At 47.9% G+C, this 16,396-nt stretch overlaps 1 protein-coding gene across 1 annotated transcript; it reads right to left on the bottom strand.

The window, feature by feature from the left end:
• Positions 1-569: 569 nt before the first annotated feature.
• LOC119103078 (alpha-2-macroglobulin) lies at positions 570-15,714 on the bottom strand. Its single transcript, XM_037226525.1, has 10 exons — positions 15,641-15,714; positions 14,149-14,315; positions 12,976-13,108; positions 11,306-11,393; positions 6,316-6,546; positions 5,240-5,340; positions 2,965-3,082; positions 1,875-2,051; positions 1,355-1,484; positions 570-844 (listed from the first exon to the last, which is right to left on the bottom strand). Exons 1-10 carry the CDS (start codon positions 15,712-15,714, stop codon positions 570-572), a joined length of 1,494 nt encoding a protein of 497 aa, XP_037082420.1.
• Between the last annotated feature and the right edge of the window lie 682 nt (positions 15,715-16,396).

The following is a 16,396-nucleotide window of genomic DNA, read 5'->3' as shown; positions in this document are numbered from 1 at the left end:
AATATGGTCACTTCTGATGTAAAGCACTGCTCATAAACGAACATGCATATGCAGGGACGGTGCATGGTGTGGTCGCTTCAGTACGATGGAGCCAGGTACATGAGAAAATAAAAGAAAATGGGACTCTAAAAAAGAAAAGGCTGGGCAGATAGCACTTAGTTAACGAGCTTAAAAATTGGTCCAAACGACAGTGAAATGATGTGTATCATGAGTTAATGCATGGCGAATGGTCAAATATATGTGGAGTCACTGATGCCTGGATCATTCACAATGGTTTATGACGTCATTCTCTGACTTGATGACGTGGTGAGGGACGTCATTCTCCGGCTTGATGACGGTGGTTACTCACATAAATCGTACAAAACCGCCATCAACTTGGCCTCTAGGTAAAGTGGTGGCCGGGAGTACTGAATGTTGAGAGGGAAATACGGACAAACGGAGACGATGAGTCACCCATAAACGGAGCGTATGCACCGCTCACCAAGAGCCACCTGTTACCCCGTGGACGGAAAGTACTCGCAACTCGCCGAGAGCTGACTGTTACCCCATGGGCGGAGTGCACCCACCACTCACTGTAAGAAGGCTGTCACCCCGGGGACGGAGAGTACCCACCACTCACCGAGTCCACAAAGCGAGCCGGGAGCAGCCGTCAACGTCAGATGCACGGTGTCCCGTGGCTGGACGCGGTCAGGCGACCAGCGCAGCGACACCTGGTTGTCCAGACAGTGCTTCGCAGCGTACGACTGGCTGTCCGCGATCACCTCGCCATCAATCACCATGTAGACCAGAACATGGAAGCCCGAGGACATGGATGACGTCACTGGGATCGTGAGCGCCACCTGACCTGTTGACGCAGACCGGTTGGTGTTTCCCTGCTGCCCGTGGCTCACCGGTTACATGGATAACAGCTGGCTGATGACAGTATGCCAGACGCACAAACTGTTACGGGGCTGACATCTTGGTACCGACACGTGCAAACTCCAAAATGGCCATAGTTTTCTCACTCCTCAGTCATGCGCGGCATGATCAGCTGCGTGGTGTCATCGCCACTCCTTCAGCTATAATGTCCGTTATGTACCGTGTACTGTTATGTACTGTTCTGGGCCAGGCGCTTCATATGCGGCGGTGCTTGACTGTGTTGGACGCAGTGCGTGACGCTGTAACGGCGCAGAGCGATTTCCATAGCGAGTGCAGCAAAATCGTGCATCAACAAAACACTAAACTCAAGCCAGCTCTTAAACTACACGCTATGTACCACAAACCGCCCAGCGTCAGGGACATATCTTCAACCGCTCCGTCTATCGTGACACTGATTAGGCGACCCAGCCGCACCAGCCGGTGACGCCTCTCTCACCGACGGGGTGTGGCCCGGACACCGTGGGCAGGTCAACAACCCTGCCCTCCTGCAGTGCAGAAGCGTCGACCGCCTCGGAAAACGTCACCGGCACTAAGTCCGCCAGCAAGATGTCGCTGTTGGCCATGACCTGACGCGCCCGGCGAACACAAGGTCAACACGCTTCTCCGACTGCAGGCCTCGGTCTTGCTTCGCGAGTTGCAACAGCATGACCGCTAAAGGCACGTCTTCAAACAGTAGCAGGAGGATAAGACTGTCCCCTTATAAAGCATAGCTACGACTGACGCTATTAAATAACGACGCCTGGAGTCTTAGCTTTTTTTAAATTGCAAATACCAGAACACTATGTCTGAGGCCTGATCCGAGTCTGAATGACATGAAGACGTTTCCCATTCACAGCACTACCCGTGCGTTCAGTCCTCTACAAGGAAAGTGCCTTATTTTACCTCCCGTGCAGCATGACTTCTTTATTTGTAATTTTCGAATGTTGTCTGTACAGTACACTCTAAATGTAGCTCACCTGGTAAAACAGCTCGAACTGCGATCCCAGACGGGTCGTGAAGAAGACGTCAATGTGGGCCTCAGCGCCGCACGTGAACTCCTTGCGGGGCAGCCGAAGCAGCTGCACAAAGGCTCCTGACTCAGAGGACCAGCCCGTGATGTCGTAATTGAGACTGGACGATTTTGGCGTCGTGGCCTGCAGCGCCAGAGTAACCGGGCTGACATTCCATGGAAGTCTGACCGCGAGGTGGGCACGAGTAGCCGGTTGGTTACCCACACGTTAACGGTCACTGGAATGTCGCTCTCGCAGTGGTTAGATTTTACTGACTTTACATCACTGGCATGAAAGTGGTGCCTCTTTTAGTGCATGTGACCGACGAATGGTCAATAAGATACCGCAAGGTACGACGTCTTCAAGCCTGAGACCTTTCCACGATGCTATACAGATATAGACTGAACGGCACTGTTATTCAGAACTAAGGGAAAAGGAGCAATATCGCATTTCTCAGTTCGTAAAATGACACGTGCACGCACGCACGCGCGCAAGCACGCGCGCAAGCACGCACACAAGCCGGCACACACGCACGCACGCACACTCATCCACACACACATCACCCTTCGTATTACTACTACCGTCCTCATATTTCCCAGCTTACTGCATGACACTGAGCAAAGAAGAATGACTTCGAAAACTAGAAGAAGCACGTGCATTTTTGACCAGTTACCTGCTTTGTCCCAGCAAAGGGTTGAACAGGGGCATGTGCACGATTACATGATGAAGGAAAAGGGGAACAACTCAAAGATTTTGGCTGCTGACCTGGTCTAACGCGCCGCAGCCACACAACATTTGTTACATGGTTTGAAACAACAGCGCACATACACACTATGCTTGTGATTATGCCTCTGCTCCTGGTTGTTCAGCGTTGACATTTAGTTGCGCAGATATCAATGAATCACATGAGCGAGAGGCACAGGCCGCAGGAGCGCACCATGTGCGCACGTCCTTGGGGCCGATGTCAAACTGAGCCAATCAAACGGGAGGCCTTGATTCCATCACCCGTCTCTCCTCCGTCTCAGATAATGGACGCTTTAAAGGAGATTTCAATTACCTGAATGGATATCTTCTCAATTTCCTGATCTTGAGGTGGCACAGTGAACGCGACCACGCCTCTGCTGTCAGACGTGATGTTCAGACAGACCGGATCGGCAGAAGACCTCCAAACGTACCTTTGTGCAGAGATAGAGAGCATCACTCCTCGAGTTACTGGGAACTTCCCAGTCATTGGGAACTACACTCGCTTAACATGCGTATGTGCGACGTGACCAACGAATACGACATGCTTGGGTTGGATGCGGGGTCAAGTTGATCTCCTGATATATCTTAAAGTGAGAAAGTTAGTGACACCTAATATGCAGGATGGGTAAGCATGTGTGTAAATTCACTCGTGTAAAATTGTGAGGTCCCGTTATGAACTGCGAACCAGATGTGATCAACCATTGTCAAACTTCAGATCGGTGTCCAAGATGCCCTCAGACTCCTCACGAAAGCCCGCTTTAGCCAAAATACTTGTTTTAACAGGTGCTCGGGTGCGGTCAATTTGACCCCGAAGGTTTTCCCAGACTGGTTTCCGAACGGCGTGGCGCAGCCGCGCCAAATTGTGCATAACTGTAGACGATTGAAGAGCAGATCGTTTAGTATCAAATTTGGATGAAGTTTGTAAGGTCACTAGCCTGAGGCGCGTCACAGCTAGGCCATGTATTCAACGTGGTAAATTTCTAGCGAATCGTTCTGATATCTGATCTAATGATAACGATAATGGCTGTATTATCTGAGGCAACAAAGGAGTGTAAGACGCAGCCATACGTCCATGAGATACTTTCTTAGGCAGCACAACAATTGAAAGAACAACTTACATTAACCTTGGTTTAGGTATGAAGGCCAGATCAATGTAAAAACCCACCTGTTATTACTCTAGGACTTGCTATACGAGGTAGTATCTGGTGTCCATTTGAAATTTATTGATAACAAGAACCGCATAATGTACCCTCCATGGACTTTGTAAGTTCAAAATAGGTCATTGACATAAAACGACCCAGGTGAATATTTTTTTTGTTTAGGACCAAACTGCCTAGCGTAATCTTTGTCGTTTATCCAAATGCAAAAATCAAAGCATGATTGTATGATTTTGGCCACCATGACCTTCAAAAAGTCATGACAAGTCACTAACCTTAAATGAAGATGTTAGCTTTTCTTAGAACAGGCATCTAGGTTTCGAGGCACTTTTTAGACCAACCTTGAAGTTTGACCTTGTTTGACCTTACTTGACCCAAACATCATGACCTATGTACCTCAAATTTGATCTAAATGAGCTCTATACGGTCAAGGCAACCGAGCCAATGACCTTTCTTGACCTTCAGAAAGTAACAGTGACCGGAATCCTACGAGGCTGTTGTGATCTTTTAAGTTAAATATGCATCAGGTGTAACGTCGTAAGGAATTTAGCTAACACGAATGCGTTGGTGGAGGTCATTTTAGACCTGTGACTTCCTTAGATCTTCTTTGAGTCGAATAAGAGGCCTCATGACGTCTCTGTTACCGCAAATGGAAAGTGAGCGTCACAAACTACCGCAAGAGACAAGCTTTCAAGTATAAAAGGCACAAAACAGTTTTGTTTTGACATCGATATGACCTTCAAGCCCGACCTTAAGTCCATGGAGTTCATCGCTATTGTGAATTTACTTGTTTTATTGTCCAAAAAACCATCTCATGTGTATGCGAATTCGTCCAACACTCCTTTGTCGCATCAGATTGAACCATTCACCAGGACCTGCCTTCGCTGAGTGATGACCTAAATTTGACCTGGTGTAGGTCAGGTACCTGACAGCTTATCAATGCTTTTACACCGAACAATCGACTAGCAAATACCCTGCAGTTGCGCAAAGTATGACGCTGCTTTGTAACGCTGTTCAAAAGTCAGCCTAGAAAACCGTTCCGAGGTTAGGTTGACCACCACCCAAACCACGTCCTTTCTCTATTAAACACGTCTATTGTCTGTTATCTATATATCTGTACGTACCGAACACTAGAACTATCAGCTACTTCAAATTTCACGAGGACTGGAAGATGATTAGTTCATTTGCTTGTGCCGGTCATTTACATTTAGTAACTTTTATTTCAGCGATGGTCAAGCCTCATGTTAGATGTGGGTACTCCAGCCAAATTCCTAACCCCAACGATTGCTTGATATCCTCACCTCATCGGTTTTTTTTGGGACATCGGAGTTGGGTTATTTTCTGCAAGATAGCTTACAACACCCAAGCATCAATGCACTTCTTTTTGTGAAACTCTTGACAGGAGCACTGATAACGCTTAAAAGCACTCACGTGGTGCTGATTCCGTCCTCTGTCGTCGTCCAATGGGTCTCAAAACACAGCTGGACCAGCTCACCGGGAGCTGGTGTGCCGTCCGGGTGGCTTACCCTGATCTGAACGTGGAAGTAGACACAGCTGAGTTAGGGACGAAGCCAAGCACTTCCAACTACACTCGACACAGCTGCGGACGAGGGGAGGGGGGCTGACCCAGGATAAGGTCACAAGGTCCCATTTCGGGCGTTGAAATAATTGTGGTAAACAAGAGATCCAAGATATTTTGCGTTAGTATTGATACGGTTGCGGTATCTAATAACGCGCTGAGTCGCAATGCAGCACAAGATTCAACGGACCCCATCTGAGCACCGAGATCAACGTATCAATACCACAATTAAAAGAGTAGTCCTGCAGACCATTTACAAGCCTGCTGCAAGTTACGAGCACATTACATTCGAAAAGGGAAAGATAGAGAAGAGAGGAGTGCGAAGGCAAGAAAGAAACAGAAAAATAAATAAATTATGTTAAGAGAAAAGCTCGGACAGCGTAATTGCCGACCAACTAATCTTCTTTCGTGTTATCCCAATATTCTGGAGAGCCTAGCATTGAGAAAAATTTGCTCTTATAACAAATAAAACAAAATTATCTGTAGGAAACTGTGAGGACACAAAGACACCTAATCCAAATTGAGGTCGCACATGGCGCATCAATGTTAATGCATACTGAATATGAATGAATCAATCACGTGTCTGTGTATGAATGTCTCCCAATATTATAGCAATATTCCACATGCTGGTAATATGAAGTGCAAAGTTTATTGTGGCCCCGTCGGTGGCCTCTTGGCATGCTTCAACTGGCGTCTTAGCCACCGGAACCAACTGTTCGCTTCGGTGAAGGTCATTGAGAGCCCAAACCATCCCTGCTGGCTGCACTCAGGCTAAGGACAAAATACGATAATGCCATTTTCCACGCGGACAGTGTCTCTCTGCATGTCTCCATCCACATATCAGTGAGGAATCTAAACTTTTTTTTTACAACACGACCTCGATGCCTTCAAAACAACTTTGCATTCAGTGGGTTTGGCGCATACGCACCCAATCAATGAAGGGAAGTCCTGGCTTGAAATAATCGCTTTTCAAGAGGTCAATCTCGAGGTTCAGCTCCTGGTATGCTATGAGGAACGTCTTGGTCCCCTTGATCGTGACTTCAGTGCCATCCTCTGTGAGTTCGGCGGTGGCCTCCAGCCTGTAAGGCTTGTCGAATGTTTTTCCGAAGCCGAGGTCACTGCCGCTGACTCGAAACACGGCACAGTCGGCCCCGGACGTCTGTCAAAGCGTTCACTGGAGTCAGACGGAGCCGCACCAGTCAGTGGCCGTCTGGGGGACGTCTCAGCACGCAACACGGTCTCCACGGGTGGCCAACCAAGGCAGCTTTATATGACGCAGGTGCTGGTATGCTATGCATATTGCGGCATCCATGCATATCTTGCGCCACTTAAACAGAGGCGGATAGTTGACGGTACGTCATGAATTAAGGCGCTGGCGTAAAACTTAAAAAGTTTTAAAGCAAAAAAACCGATTGCTCACGTATTGTCGGTGAAAACAGGGTTATTTCAAAGACGTAAGAAGCATGTCCTGCCAAAACTGACAAGAATGTGGCATATATTGTTTTGCTCAATAGCATAAAGTGACTGCTTAAAGTGACTAGCCTAAAGCAAAGTGCCAAGCTTGAGCTAGGTAAATTTTAACTGACCGGACCTCATCTCACAGCGAGGGGTGACCCAAATGCTATGAATGCTGGCAAGGCTCCCTAAAGAATTCGAAGTATACTTAAGGTAGTCTTGCGGTCGACCCCAAAGCTTCTCAGTAAATTCTTGGGGATTCTTGAAGACCTTTAGATCTGGGAGGTCCCGAGATGTCAAGGACACAGTAACAGAAGGCTACTGGATACGATTATCCCTCTCTCTCTCTCTCTCCTCTCTCTCTCTCTCCTCTCTCCTCTCTCTCTCTGCTCTCGCTCTCTCTTCCCTCTCTCTCTCTCCTCTTCCTCTCCCTCTACTCTCTCTCCGTCTCTCTCTCTCTCCCTCCTCTCTCATCTCTCTCTCTCCTCTCTCTCCTCTCTCTTCTCTCCTCTCGATCTCTCTCTCTCTTCTCTCTCCTCTCTCTCGCCTCTCCCTCTCTCTCTCTTCCTCCTTCCCTCTCTCTCCTCCCTCTCTCTCTTCTCTATCTCTCTACATTTTGCATTTGTGATGGAGACCACGCTTGCACTTATGTGCCCCATCTCGGGTAACCTCCTAACCATGATCAAAACCAGAAGAAACACGAATCGTTGCATTCCCTTGCACCGGCTTGTCGCAGGTGTACCTAAAATGGTTGCAGTATTCTTACATCGAACCCTAATGTAAACAACTTTCGAAAAGCACTTCAGCTAATAGGACTAACAAAGACATGCATCTACAGACAGCACAATTATAGGACGAAGTTATCACCATTTAGATGTTTTGTAAACGCGGGAATCCATGTCACCACACATACGCCTCACACTAATGCGGTACGGCTCAGCAGCCGGTTCAGTGGGTCATCGGCACAGTATTCACAAAGGGGTAAACGAGTACGCATGACGCGAATGTCCACCCGTCAACGGCGTCCACAACACATCTCGGAACATGACACTTGGCACCCACCTTCCGCGCACCTTCAACGTCACTTCCTCGGCATCATACAGAATGAATGAAGGACCCTGGATGTTGACCTCGAACCTGGGCAGCACAAACTCCTCAACCTTGAATGGCTTTGTCACCCTACGCTCGCCGCTTGTCGCTACGTGTATGTTCCATTCACCCTGCAAACAACGAGGCGGGGAATAGACAGACTTTCAGACTTTTCAGACTTAGGGAACAGACTTTCGGGCCACCAGCCAGACGGCACAGGAGATCCCCCGCGGTGATATATCGACAGATTGTTACGCACTGAGCAGCCTTGCATGCTAATCCTGCAGTGACTGCATGGCCTGTCCGAGAGATAAAGCGTTTTGAGCCAAGCTGGAAGCAACCAAACCAAATACCAAATGTGGCATGGTTTAAGCATGTTTGACTGAAGTATTTGAGTAAAGATATTGATAGCCCCAAATACATGGAAACCTAAGCAGCATAGACCATGACTTCCTTTTTCTGCAATAGCATCTTACAGATGGTTTAAATCTATATTTAGTTATCAACACGAATGTTACAGGCCTTCAGTATACCAGGACATGCCGATTAATCAAAGGTTTTAACACGCCAGTGGAATGTATTGCAAACTCTGCACATGTTTATCCACCAAAGTACCTTTGTTGGCCGAACCATTGTCTTCCGATTCACCCATCCGTGGCGGAGGGTGATCGAGCTCCTGCCCCTGACCTGGAATTGCCCTTTTGGAGGGTGGGGTGGCTGCCCCTCCCCCTGCCTCTCCAACTCCCACTGGCGACACATCGCTGAAGGCAGAAAATCGCTTGCATGTGTAATTTCATGATTGCTTAAAATCCATTCCACTCGACGACATGTTCCGTTATCCTATAACGTCTGGCAGAGGGATATCAAGCACCAATGTTCCAGCGTAAAGGGAAAAAAGATGTGAGCGCCCTTAACTGTGTAATCATACTATGCAGTCGTTTTAAACATTACGTCACACATCAGGTTTTAAATACATTACGAACCAACAGAAGCTTGGCATCAATGTTGATACAGTCTTTGTGAACTACTGATTTCCTGGAAAATTCTGGAACAGAAATTCCATATCTGATATGAACTTGCTATGGACCGGTAGAAACTGAACATGCATATCAAAGTAATCACTCAGAGCACGCTGGCCTTTGAAGACCGCTGCTTACCGCGCGGAAGTCTACGCCTCTGTACGCTGATCGAGCATATATGCTATGCTGATCTTATCCATGTTTCAGTGACTTACGTCATGAGTCAGGTAAACGACGAAATGATTATACCTAATGTCTTGTCTTATCATATCGGCATGTCTCGCATAAATCACTGATTAGGCTTGGTGCAGTTACATCTTCACTAGTTTGAAGGAAGCGTGGCGACTTTCATGATCTCAGTGGCATTTAAAGCTCAATTACAGTACGTGAATCAAAATTTTCGGACTGTAGCATCATGCATGCCTCGGCCATCAGTTTCGTGTACTGAAGCATCTGGCCCATACAACATACTGTATCTGGAGTTGATCCGTCATCCAGGATTTGTAAACTTCTACTCTATCACTTTACGTACCTTCAGAATTACGGCTCGAATTACGATAGATTTAACCATGTACCGGCAAGTTCTAAAACCCTGTTGCTTAGCTAAGATATTTGTGGACTACATCCATTGCTAGCGGAAAACAATACTACGTAAAAATATGTAAGGAGCCGATACTTTATAGCAACCACATTCATCATATAATAGTGCGGCGAACTCGCATGCAACACCGAATATGGTTTATGAGTGGGCATCATGATTTCGAAACAGCTGTATTTAAACAAATATACAAACGAAAAACAGCGCAGCTCCGTTAATTTCTACCACAGCCCGTAACCGACAAGCGAGATGGTAAACACGAGTGGCACTTTGTATACATCATGACTCGCTCAAGCTCCTCCCCCCCCCCCCCCCCCCCGCCCACCCACCCGCATAGTAACCACGCTGTTCGCCGGACACGTTACGTCTGCACCTCTATCACTCACACTGGGTCACATAGGACTGGGTTCCTCGACCAGCTTCATCTCCAACTGTACCACTCACCACACTGTGTTCATCGGCCAGCCGCATTTCTCCAGCTGCACCACTTACCAGACTAGGTCCATCGGCCAGCTGCATCTCCAGCTGCACCACTCACCTGGCTGGGTTCATCGGCCAGCTGCATCTCCAGCTGCGCCACTCACCAGAATGGGCTCCTCTGTCCGCTGTAACCCCAGTTGCACCACTCACCAGACTGGGTTCCCCGGCCAGCTGCATCTCCAGCTGCACCAGCCCGCTCTGACCAGTCACATCTGTCCACTGCGCCACCCTCGTCCCGGCCGGCGATTCGATGTAAATCTGCGGCAACTGAAGACAGTGGGAAGAGAGAGTCAGCTCGACCAACTGGCTAGGCGACCGACGGACACTTGGATAGCGTAGTGGGATATGACACCAATAACGCACGGCTAGGGGATAATTAATTCAGTTACGCTAATGACCTTACTACCGGCATGCATTAACCAGGGGCATGAAGAAGTATGATCCTGCTTGCACTGCGCGTGTAAGAACCGCCAGGCCCCGCCAGTGTTCCGAGTTCATGGGACGGATATATATATATATATATATATATATATATATATATATATATATATATATATATATACATGTATGTAATGCGTTCTATTATGTTTAACCATGTTTAGCCAAGCCATGCAGATAGTTTCCCAGACAATGAAACAATTCAAGTCATAGTTAAGGCCAATTACACTAGGCCAGAGTTACGCATGTACGCCGGACCGAGGTCAAAATAGCTTGTTTTACTCGAAAGTTTGCTGTATGGGGTGGATTCTGCTGCTCCTGTTCATTTACCAATTACAGGAGAAACAGCAGCCGTTTTCCATGGACTTGTTAAAGGTCTGGTCAAGTCACTGACTTCAAATGTCTCAAGTCATTTTTTTCTAGGAACATACCACCTGGCGTAATTCCTGGCGTTTATTCCGATGAAAAAGAAGAAACAATGTTGTAGGTTTTCGCTCTCTTAGTTTTTGAGATTGGCCCCCGCCGGACCAAAGAGACTCTCTCTCTCTCTCTCTCTCTCTCTCTCTCTCTCTCTCTCTCTCTCTCTCTCTCTCTCTCTCTCTCTCTCTCTCTCTCTCTCTCTCTCTCTCTCTCTCTCTCTCTCTCTTCTCTCTCTCTCTCTCTCTCTCTCTCTCTCTCTCTCTCTCTCTCTCTCTCTCTCTCTCTCTCTTCCTCGGGCATTCAGCTTGATTTTCATGAGTTTTTGACTTTTGATAAACTGACAACACGTCTTTTCGACTACTTCAGAACAAGAAAAAGTCGCTTATGCCGGAGACGCCCGACCACACGGTGTGACTTACCGGCTCCGAAATCGGCCTCAGTTTCCCCGTTGACGGAGAGGACGCGGAAGCGGACCACCTGTCCCGGCTTGTACACGTACTTGTCTGTCTGAATGAAGACATGATCTTCAGGCGCGTTGTTCGAGCTGAAACGAGCGGTATTCTTCTGTGTTGCCAATGCTTTAATAATAACAAATTGTATTGCGGGCGAATGTATTTCGGTTCAATGTTTTAGACTTAATAATCGAATCCGGTACTTAAGTGCGCACACATCACGTTTGTGAGCCGGGTAGGCGGACATCAGAGTACGGCTACCATGCAAACCTAGCTTCACCTTCAAGACAACAGTTGCACTTAACGACAAACATCAAACACGCATGCTACACGATCGTCCATTGGTCACACACTATACACAGATGAACTCGTTATACGCTGTTACCAGCATTATGGTACTCTCCAGCCGTGTATACACCCGGCTGTGGTGTCAGATCTTCCTTTCAAATGAAATGTTGAATTTTCGCACCTTGTGTCACAAGAGGTTCTGTCTTTAGAAAAAGCCTTGTTTGTAGATTAACACGTGCACGGGTGGGGGGGCAAATTTTTCCCACCGAGGGTTTTCCTAAATGGTTTCCAAACGGCACGACGTAGCCCTGCCAAATTTGGACTGGCTGTAGAAATCTGAATAGTGGACTGTGTGGTATCCAAAAACTGGATGTACCTCGTAAAGCCGCTGACCTGAGGTAGGTCAATGTCAGATTATGAATTCAGCGAAGTCAATCTCAAGGGAATCGCTTAACATGATGAAATGACGGAGTGCTAGACGAAGCCATGCATCTCTGAGATAACTTCATAGGCAACATGACAATTGTATGACCAAATTAAATTGACCTAGGGTCAGATATGAAGGTCACACTAAGGCCAAAACCAATCTGTTTTATTACTCCAGGGCTTGCTGTTTGGTGTAGTTTTTAGTACATGATATGAACCGCATTAGACATCTTGCAGGGACTTCTTATAGGTCGGAATAGGTCACTGACCCAACACGACCCATGTCAATGTTTCGTTTTTAGGAACATACTGCCCAGCTTAATCGTTGCCGGTTATTTAAATGTATAACCTAAAGCAGTTTTCTGTGTTTAGGGTCACCATAATATTCGGATCAAGCAGTGTCACTGACCTTGAATGGGCATGCGATCTTTTGCGTAGAACAGGTATTTGAGTTCTGGGGACACTTTGGATAGCAACTTTGAGTTTGACGTTGTTTTGACCTTACTTGACCCAAATGTCACAACCTAGGAGACTGAAGCTTTGACTCAATTTAGTCCATGTACAGGCCAACACATCCTGTAAATTTGGTGGTCCTAGCTCTCTTAGTTCCTGAGATCTCAGGGGGCAAACTGACCCGTCACCCGAGCGAAGGTTTTCCAACCGGCCGTCCGGGAGCGTATTCAAGTGCATCAAACAACACATCGGCGTAGCTGTAGCCCCTATCATTTCTGCAATATACACGCTGATTTTTGACGAACGGAGAAACACGTACCAAATCATCCTTGGTAGGCCAAGACTTTACACCAAAAATGTGTTTCGCAGTGTTCATAAAGAACAATATGTTTATGTATCCACATATGCACTAAACAATTTGTACGACGCCTTCAGTACACTGTAGTGACTAGACACTTTCTTTGACTTACAAGACAGAGATGTACTGATTTCCCGAGATGGTGTAGTTGACGGCGGATGGGTAAGTAACTTCCAGACCCATCCACATGGTAAAATCGTCAAGCTCTGGTGTTTGAACCTCAAAGCATGTTTCCTTGGACCCACCTGAAATACGGCATCGTGTTAGCGACACGTGTATCTGAACACCGTAGGGAGGATGGGGGCTTAACGAAGCCATGCTATTGCGAGGAGCCGCCGGTTTCGCTCCAAGACGCTGAGCCGACTGATGGGTGGCGTGGCCAGGAAGCGCGCTCATGGAGACAGATGGTGTGGCTGGCCTCGTCGTCACCGGGTGGGTACATTCAGATCGGTCAGTGGTGACGATGTCAAGCACTTTGTCCACTCGCCGAGAGAGCGAGCAGCGACCGATGATCTCCGGTCCGGCTCGTACACTGCTGTGGTGTCATGTCCCCAGTTACAAGAAACAGGCATATGCACACGAGGCATTCCTTGCCAACACGCCGGCACTATCAACACGTGTGTTTACTGACTTTGAGCGTCAATGCATATCCTGGGGGTGCAGTTGCATATCTGAAGCTGTAAACAGTCGTTCATTATGATAACCATAATGCCCAAAAACATCAAGCACGCTTTCTGACTTGGTGGCCTGATTAGAGTGGTTGAGGGCGCTACATGTGCAGTGTCTCCCAATATAACATTATCCTTTCGCATGTCTCTAAGACGTTACAAGGGCGACCAAAGCTCTTCAACCCCTGTTATAACTTTTAGTGCTGCCTATCATAATGTTGTATTAATGCCGGCGAACGGATTACAATAGTTGCCAGGCGTTAAGAGATTGGCAGAGCATTTGCTAAAGGCGTTGATATACAGCCCGGTGTTGTGCCGGACACAAATATATCAGGCCGAATGCCACAAAGACAAAATCTTCACAGAAACTCTTACTGGTTACCTTGGTTTTCAGCTTTATTCTTGAACTGTGAGTGTGCACCGTGCACCCAGAATTGCCCTTTAATCAAGAAGACATATTGAGAAAGATCGACACGGCCGTAACTAGACTTCTCTCGCTGTTGAGACCAGTGCAAACGGCATCGGTACCCAGCTCAGACTAGATAGTGAGTGACAAGCTGTGGCCTCACACGTGGTCACGAGGTCCCTGGGCCGCCACACCCCGGCTCGGTACTCACCCGCCACGCCCGACACCTGCTGGGTGTGCTGTGCGAACGTCGGGCTACTCTCACTTCTCCTGAATGTCAGCGTCAGGTCGCCGGTCTCGGGCACGTCGAACAGGGTCAGACACACCCGCTCAGGCGTGCCGGCGAAGAAGGCATTGGGCGCTGTGAACAGGTACCGGCTGCAGCAGCGGACCAACGCTACTGTCAAAGCCGGAACAGCTGGCCAGACTTCTGTTGACATAGACGGGAGCGCTGATCTCCAAAAACCGCATGACGTCATGCACGATGCGTTTGGTGCAATCCTTGCGTTCCATTGGGCAGTTTCACAGTATTGTATGAGCAAAATAAAGAAACGGGTTCCCACCTAACAGACTGCATTGATTTATTGCACGTATTGCATTTTAAGGTTAGTGATCACAGCCTTGGTATTTCATTTTACCAAATGTTGGGATAACCCTTTTGTAGCAGCTCATGCGTGTAAAATATCATTTCACCTAGTCGTTTTATCACCAGGGAAAACATATTTGAACGAGGGCCAAAATATGATATTAACTTACGTGCAAGCAGTTAGGATGGGCAAATGATAGGACTGGAATGTGTTGAAATAGTTTCGGAAGGTGGTTGTTGCCGTGCGCGGAGGCTATGCAGCCCTCAAAACTAGCACTTGCTGATAATGGCACTGGTGGTGAAATGATACGGTTCTGAATCGTTCGAAACGCGTTCTGCCCTCAACTTTGATCTCCGGCAGAAATTGCAGCAGCGACCTCCATGCTGGAAAAATATTTTACCGGCCTTGTGCGGCGTTATTCACAAAGAGCTTTCAATAACGATACAGTCAATAGGGTTTCATTTCCGCACCACTTTGTCTAAACTTATTCCGAACCCCGAACGTTTTACTGCTAACCATGTGCCTTCATGCAATGCGCTTGGCAAACGAAAAGTTTTGCGTCATTCGCTTTGCCCGCTCGCCGACAACCTATGCGAGTTCGGCAGACATTTCACAAAATATCTTTGTTCAAACCAGACGTCATGGTCGTTGCACTTGCGTTACAAAACTAAACAACTATAACTATAATGCATGCAATATGCGATACCAAAATAAGAAAAACCCTCTACCTGAACAAAATTTTAGAATGATGCACTGTCATCCATTAAACGCATTATTGAGCAATCTTCGTTGTGTATGAATGTGATTATTTTCGCTTTTTTGCATTGCTTTGTTGGACAAAGCCAAACTTGGACGTACTCAGCTCAACGAATGCTGTCATATGCGAGCCAGAAATCCTTTTTTGCGATTCTTTACGATTCGGTTCTTCACAAAGGACCACCTGGTAAAGTAACCACGTTTGATGCAACTCATCGCATCATTGTACATAGCTGCCACCGTGGTGGCCTGGAAGAGGCTGTGTTCTTAATCTAGTGGCACCCGCCTTAGGTCTCAGGGCAGGCCCACTGTCTGGCCCGATCCACGAAGGTCAGTTGGCTGCTAGCCAGAGAAGGTCACCCTGACACGGCGCAGCCGCCCTGTTGACATTGCACGGCACGAGGAAATGCCTCGGTCGCCGTTTTGGCCCTCATGGTCTGCAGACCACTTGCATACCACATGCAAAAATATCCGCTGAATCTGAACCACTCTATGTGGGTGGATTGGGAGTGTGGTCACTGCGTTCGGCTCTGAATGCGCTCTGAGCTCAAAGGCACCTTTCCACATCACCTCAGAGCTTCCACACAATGAATTGCACAGAGCACCACCTGTGCGCTGTGCGAGTCATTCGATTGGCAATATCTTTTGCTTTTTTAATTCATCTATGCCCGACTCCTAGGCCCGGAAAGGCCACCGACATCGCCTGCCTAACGCCCTTTTTGTTACCAAACGGAAATAACGCGAGTGAAGTCGCATGCACCGCATGCAAGAATGCTGATTAAACCAAGACCCATGGCCATTCTTCGTCAGATCTATTCGGAGAATTCCATGGGGATGTGCCGATCTCTTTTCCGCACACCGACCGGCCGGGCCTCGAGGTGTCGGGCCTCAGGAACGTCTTTGGTCCTTCGTGTGCTGGCGAACTACTTCAGGAATCTGCACGCTCTGCATACTAGAAATTATCAGCCAAAAAGTAATCAACGGGGAGCCCGGGCGAGCACGTGCGGCCCCACGCGGACTCGCGCGCTCGCCGTCGCGTCTGCTGGATTCCGATGCCCGGCAAGGCCCCCCCCCTTTCCTCCTGGCCCCACCCCCTCCGACCGGAGACGATGGTCT

Source organism: Pollicipes pollicipes, unplaced genomic scaffold (assembly GCF_011947565.3).
Source record: "Pollicipes pollicipes isolate AB1234 unplaced genomic scaffold, Ppol_2.1 Scaffold_5724;HRSCAF=6776_pilon_pilon_pilon, whole genome shotgun sequence".
NCBI lineage: Eukaryota > Metazoa > Arthropoda > Thecostraca > Pollicipedomorpha > Pollicipedidae > Pollicipes > Pollicipes pollicipes.
Note: the sequence above shows the minus strand (reverse complement) of the source record. Positions and strands in the feature narration are given on the sequence as shown.